Source organism: Antrostomus carolinensis, unplaced genomic scaffold (genome assembly GCF_000700745.2).
Source record: "Antrostomus carolinensis isolate BGI_N321 unplaced genomic scaffold, ASM70074v2 scaffold27687, whole genome shotgun sequence".
Taxonomy (NCBI): Eukaryota; Metazoa; Chordata; class Aves; order Caprimulgiformes; family Caprimulgidae; genus Antrostomus; species Antrostomus carolinensis.
This window is the reverse complement of record NW_010325746.1, coordinates 23,223-29,688: the sequence shown is the minus strand read 5'-3', so window position 1 is coordinate 29,688 and position 6,466 is coordinate 23,223. Positions and strand designations below refer to the sequence as shown.

Genomic DNA, 6,466 nt, shown 5'->3' with positions numbered 1-6,466 from the left:
GCCACCGCCACCGCCAGAGCCCGGCGCGGCTGCTCAGCAGATGGTGCTGTTGCTTCAGCGAGAGCCACCGCAGCGGTCCTGTCAGCAGCCTGAACCCAGCACCCAGCCCCTCCGCCGGGGACTTCGGCTTGGTGTTTTTCCTGTCATCTATGGATCTGTCAGAAAATGTCCTTTCTTCCAGGCCTGCGGTTCTTAATTTAAAGGAAAAAGCATTTTGCCCAGAGATCTGGACCTGCATGCTGCTCCAGAGAAGTCTTCAGATCCTTCTGTCAGCTCGGGGACAAGTTATCACATCTGAAGCTGGATCCAAGAACTTTAAGTTTCTAAGGGTTTCCTGGAGGCTTAAGAAATGCAGAATCCATGTCCCTAGCTATTTGCATTGCCACGTGCATCTTTCAAGCCAGTTGCCAACCCTCGCCTTCTCCTTGGGCAGAGAGATGGCCAAACCAGGATTTCGTTGCCTTGATTTTTTCCCACCATCTTTTTTTTTTTTTTTGGCAGGAGCAAATGTGAACATAAAAACAAACAACCAAGACGAGGAGACTCCTCTGCACATCGCTGCGCGCTTGGGTATCCCGGAGCTGGTGGCCTTTTACGTGGAACAAGGAGCGCAGGTTGATGCTCTCAATGCCTACATGGAGACTCCCCTGGCCTGTGCAGCCTATTGGGCCCTGCACTATAAGGATCAGATATACAGCCCCGATCACCACCTCATCTGTCGGATGCTCTTAGACTATAAAGCTGAAGTGAACGCTCGTGATGAAGATTTCAAATCTCCGCTCCACAAAGCTGCCTGGAACTGTGATCACGTCCTGCTCCATATGCTGCTGGAGGCAGGAGCAGAAGCAAACATCATGGATGTCAATGGCTGTGCACCACTACAGTATATCATAAAAGTGACATCTGTGAGGCCAGCTGCCCAGCCTGACATCTGCTACCAGCTGCTACTGAATCATGGAGCAGCTAGGATATATCCTCTGCAATTCCACAAGGTTAAGGATGGCTTTGTACAGTAAGGATATGGAGAGAGGTAGTGTCTTGAACAGGAATAGGATGAGATATTAAAACTTCAGGGTTTGGTGGTATCTGGATTTGCTGGAGTCTTGGTCCCAGAATGCCCAAAACCTTGTAAGCAGACCTGCTATAAGAGTGGTATCATTTGACTGAAGTGAAATTACAGTTGCCAATGCCAGAAACCAGACTCAGATCCCATTTTTCTTCTTAACTAACCTGAAACCCCAAACTGTAAATGATGCTTCGAGCTTAATTTTTCAGAGCTGAAGCACTTTCTCATTTCAGAAAACCTAGCCTTTGTCAAACCTGGCTCCATACAGGCTTAACTGGGTTATCCAAAATGCATATTTCACGGTCTCTACCAAAGATTGGAGATCAGACCCATCGATTCAATTTGTCACTTCTGACCTTTAAAAATCTATTAAAATATATTAAAAAATGAAATGGATCTCAATAAAGCTTTGGCTCATTCCCAGGAAATGTGAGGAATTAAGGGGAGATGCTGGGCCTTGGCTCATAGTTAATGAAAAAAAAACAAAAAAAGAAAAAAGTATTGCAGGATCCCTCCCAAAGAATTTCTAAACCTCTGCCAAGCCCAAGGCACTGACAGAAGTATCTGACAGACTTCTTATATCACACAACTAAGTAGGCTCGCTGTAGACAGAACTCATTCTCTCTCATCCTGTGCCCTGAGAAACATTTTGCAGCTTCTCTACTGTATATATAAAATTTCAACAAATCAGGCAACCAGAAGTCTTTAAATAAAATGCCAAAACTTTTGGTTGTACCTTCTTGAGCCCAGGATGAGCTGGTCCTGTCTTTAACAAAATAATACTTAGTTTCCTAGAGAGCATTTGAGAGACAAGTCTGGGGTCTCCTCTTCCTGCCTCTGCCTTTCTCCTGTTGCATGGAGCTGGTCTTCCTTCCAAACCATCATTTGCCCTCTGTAAAATATGTAGGATGATATTTATTCCAGAGGAATGTTCTGCAGTTTTGTTTGTGAGAGCCTGTCTACTGTGTGGGACAAAGTTGTGTGCTGTATGCTGTGAACGCAATGTACTATTCCCTGAGTGTGAGTGACAATAGACTTTGGGTTTTTTTCCTACTGAACTAAAGTTACTGGGCAGAGCAGTCATTTCAGGGGCCTCATGTGGCCTGAAAGCCTTACTTCTGAGTTATGTTATCTCCTAGTCTTCCTTTAAATTTTCCTGTAAAAATGCATTTTTGATTCATATGATGGGATTTTTTTGGTTCCTGTGCTGCATGACCTGGAGCAAGGACTTTGTGCATGGCTTTGCCTGGCATCAAGACACTCAACCTAGCTATGAACACGTTATTTCCAGATTCAGATGATAAAGCTACCCCCATCAGCAAGCTACACTGCTCTGGAGATCTAAGCCTCTTGCAGTTCTTTGGCTGTGTCTGTCTCTGTGCAAGCATCCAGGCTAGCCCCAGCTTCCTGGTGGTCCTCATGGTCTCTATGCATCCTGCCTGCAGGTGCTACAAGCCTGCCATTCCCACCCCAGAGCTGTGGAGGTTGTTGTCAATACCTATGAACACATCAAATCAACATCGAAGTGGAAAGCAGCCATACCTGATGATGTCTTTGAGGTAAGCTCTTAAGGAGTTGCAACTGAGTAAAATCCAAGCTCATTATTTGCATTCTCTATATCTGGCCAAAGAAAAGTGGCGCTGCTTTTGAAAGAGAAGAACATCTCAGAGGATTTGGAACTTCTTCATTTAATATCACTCACTTGACAAAAGCTTAACTCTCACTGAGGAAAGACATATATTTGAGAAATTTTCATTGCAACATTATCCTTTGGAGCCCCCCCCACCAGGGATGCTGCAGGAGCTCAGCTGTCCCTGCACTCAGCAAGTGCAAAGATTCTGGCTGTGGCTGGTGTCTCTTCAGATCTGTCAATGCGTATATTTGTATTTTTTTAAGTCAGCAAATGTTTTTGAAGTACTGTGTTACCTGTGAAGGACTATATATCTTTAGGTTCTGTTGCATAGCTTAGGTTTCTGCGAGTGGGACTTATTAGCTGCAAATACATGGGAGTATTTAAATGAAAAATAAGAGATCAAAGAAGGAAGAGATGTTGTCAAAAGGCAAAATTGTGGGGCAAACTACACACTTGGACATAACTATCCCTTTTCTCCAGAAATCCTCATAGTCCCAACCCAATATTCCAGTTTAAATCTAGTTTCTTATTAATTCTGTGTTTTTTCAGAATTTTCAAATCAGTGATGAAGTGCACTAATATCTGCTATACATTCAAGGAACCTTATCTGTAGTATAATGCAGAGTTATACAGCCAGAGGAACTGTGAGACTAACTGTTTTTTCAGGTCAGCTTTGTTCAGAAAAAAATTTAAAGAAACCCTTTTGGGTGAACACAAAATTAAAAGTTAAAGTTCCTTTTTCACCTAAATACAATAATAATAACAACGACAGTAATAAAAATAAGAATAATAGAAGCTTCGCTGAGCTACAGATGTGACTAGAAAGGAAATAACTAGTTCTCTTTCCCCAAAAAACCACTTTAATCTGAAATTGAAACATTCATATTTGGAAAAGTCTGCAGTTGCTCTATTTCTTCATTGAGACTGTCATTTTTTTTTGTCAAAACTGTTTGCCAAATTTGTCAGGAAATTTCAGAAAAAATTTTGTTGACACAAATATGTATTTTTCAATACATAAAGTGTATCTGGAAAAAAGTGAAACCAAATCTGTCAAGTAGCAAGAATACAAAGTAAGGTCAAGTCATGTGTAGTCACACATATTTACTGATCGCTTCTTTTATTTGAACACCATTTGCAAGCATCTGCACTTTTCTTCTGGTGGGAATGCAAATTTTTTTATTCTAAAAGGCCACTGGGGCAATGAGCAAGACCAAAGGTACTTTGCTGTGGGCAGCCCTGGCGACCCCAGGGGTAGCACGGGCGTTGTGCTGCCCCACTGTGAGGTTCAGGGAATTAACTTGTCCACATGCACTGCCCCTGAGCTGGCTGCAGCCTCTGTTCAGATCAGCACTAACACCACAGAGGAACTCCTGCCTCAAACTGAATGTAAAATGTAACTAGCCTAAAGATTTCAGCAATGGTCTTTGTCTTAACACTAAATATTTGAGGCAAGCATAAGAATTTTGTGCAGGCATTTGGCTAAACCAAGTCCCTGGTGCTTGATGTGCCGCCAAGGGACGGGGTGGCTGTCTGTGCTTTTTAACTTGTTCTGCTAAGGGCTGCATGTGGGCAGGGGAAAGGGAGGAAAGGAAAACAGCCTTATTGCCCTAAAACACACTTATGGTTTTTTACAGCGGCACCAGGATTTCTATGACTCTTTGTTCACTGTGTGCAGCAATTCACCACGGTCGCTCATGCATTTGTGCAGATGTGCTATTCGGGCGATATTGTCCGAAAGGTGCCACCAAGGAGTCCCCTTGCTCTCCATCCCCCCATCCATGAAGAAGTACTTGCTTCTGGAACCAGAAGGAATAATCTACTGAGCCACACCAGCGCCTCCACTCCTGGATCTGTGCGCCTCTGCGGGGTGCTGGAGATCCAGGCACAACTGAAGCTGGGCCGGGATTTACTGGCTCTCCTCCAAGCCGCTGCCCTTCCCCGCACTAAGGAGCTGCAGCTGCAGGCTGTGTGTTGCACAGGGGGAGGCAGAGCTGGAAAGGCCCCCCCTCCAAACAAACACAGGGTGCATACCTCCATGCCTTGTTCGGCCTAGCTTAAACGATGCTTCTGCTGCCTTTGGTACTTATTCCACTGCCTGCTAGATAGCATTAGATTCAGTCTGAGGAACCTTTGATACTGTTTCATTGTAATTTTCTTCAGCTGTCATTTTGGGAGTAAAAGAAAGAATACCATCAAAAAATACAACATTTATTAGCATCACAGAAATTCTTTCCCAGAAACAAATGGGCAAACTGCTTTGAATCATGACCACAGACAGAATTTGTGTAGTTTCCATATTTTCCTGTGGATTGACTCTCAATTCAATGTTAGTTCATGGTTCACTACACCTGTCTGTATCTTATAAAGCTTTGACATAATAATAACCTTTTTGATTGTAAGAATTTTTTCCTTTATCAGTCACAATATTGAGATCTGCAGCACTGGTATTTCTGTATGTTGCTATTCATGCCCAGGTATCTTTTAGCAGATACTGTCTCTGTTTCTGCTCTCACTGTGACTGATGATAATTTCATGTTCTGGTGTTGAGTAATGCAGGTAGAATGAAATTGCCCCTGTAACCTGCACAGCTGGGTGTATACCCACCCATATATCCCTCAGGATGGTGTTGGACGGGGTCTGGGAAGACTATGGACTCTTCTTTTCATTGACTACAAAAGGAACCTAGCCCACTAACATGGACTATACATCTCATTTTTTGGCGGCTAAGTGCAGGTGAGATGAATCCCACCTTAACTGAAAGGTGTTTCCAAGCTGCAGATGTGTTGGCTGTGCTCTTACAGACCTGCCCGCCCCCCTGACTTGCAGGCCCTGTGCTTTCGGACCTGCCAGTGCTGGTTTCCCTGCTCACAGGAAACCTTTACACCTGACCAACCTGCTGTCTCCAGTTCAGGAGGATGAAATGCAGGGCAGAGGCATGATCCTGCAGCAAGGGCAGCCGTGTGATCTGACCTACAGATAAAACCGATTTTTCTTCCCTTTTTTAGTTCCATGCAATCCATCTGGGCTCTTTCAGTTTTTTCAGACCCCGACAATTCTGGGCTTTGTTAAAAGGGAGGTGAGCCGTGTCCACCACTGGGAGCCGGTAACTCCTGACTTCTCATTGCATCTCTGACCGTGAAGCTGTCCATCCTTATCATTATTATTATCTCTTTGCAAGAGAGCCCACAGCACTTTTGGCTCTTCCCAGCCAGACAGGAGTGGCCAAGCTGTTCAGTGTCGCTGCGTCTCACAAAGTGGCAATAACAGCACTTGAAGAAACGTGTAGATTATTTAGTGTTATAAATCTCTTCTTTTTTTTTTTATCTCAGTTTTCATGAATCAAAGCTTGTACAGTGTGTTAGGAGAGAATCCAATTAATGGGTCTGTTTATGTTTAGCTAGACAGCAAAGTAAATTGCTATTTAACAGTTTCCAGTTCCAATGGAGAATTTCAAAGACAACACAGACCATGAGAAAATGTTTTCTCATACGCATGAAGTTGTAATATAGGTTCATGTACTTTACTAAACTGAAGAAAGATTTCTACAGAGTTGCAGAGTTATCTCTGTCAGAGACACTACAGTTGTTTGCAGGGAGAACTATCAGGATCTGGCACAGTTTGTCTGTAGAAAAGTCACCTGAGGCAGTTCCAGCTCAATGGGATCCACTGAAATCTGCACTGAGGAAAAACAGTGAATTTGGAAGGAGGGATAAAGCTTAGTTTATCTAAAACCAATGCTTTTCTAGACAATGTATCTATGTAAGCCA

General features: G+C 43.5%; 1 protein-coding gene across 1 annotated transcript; it reads left to right on the top strand.

The window, feature by feature from the left end:
• Positions 1-501: 501 nt before the first annotated feature.
• Positions 502-4,522, top strand: ASB4 (ankyrin repeat and SOCS box containing 4; the record flags this gene model as incomplete). Its single annotated transcript, XM_010171359.1, has 3 exons — positions 502-992; positions 2,512-2,625; positions 4,334-4,522. Coding segments are annotated over 3 exons (794 nt in total), but the record flags the coding sequence as incomplete, so codon positions are not given.
• Between the last annotated feature and the right edge of the window lie 1,944 nt (positions 4,523-6,466).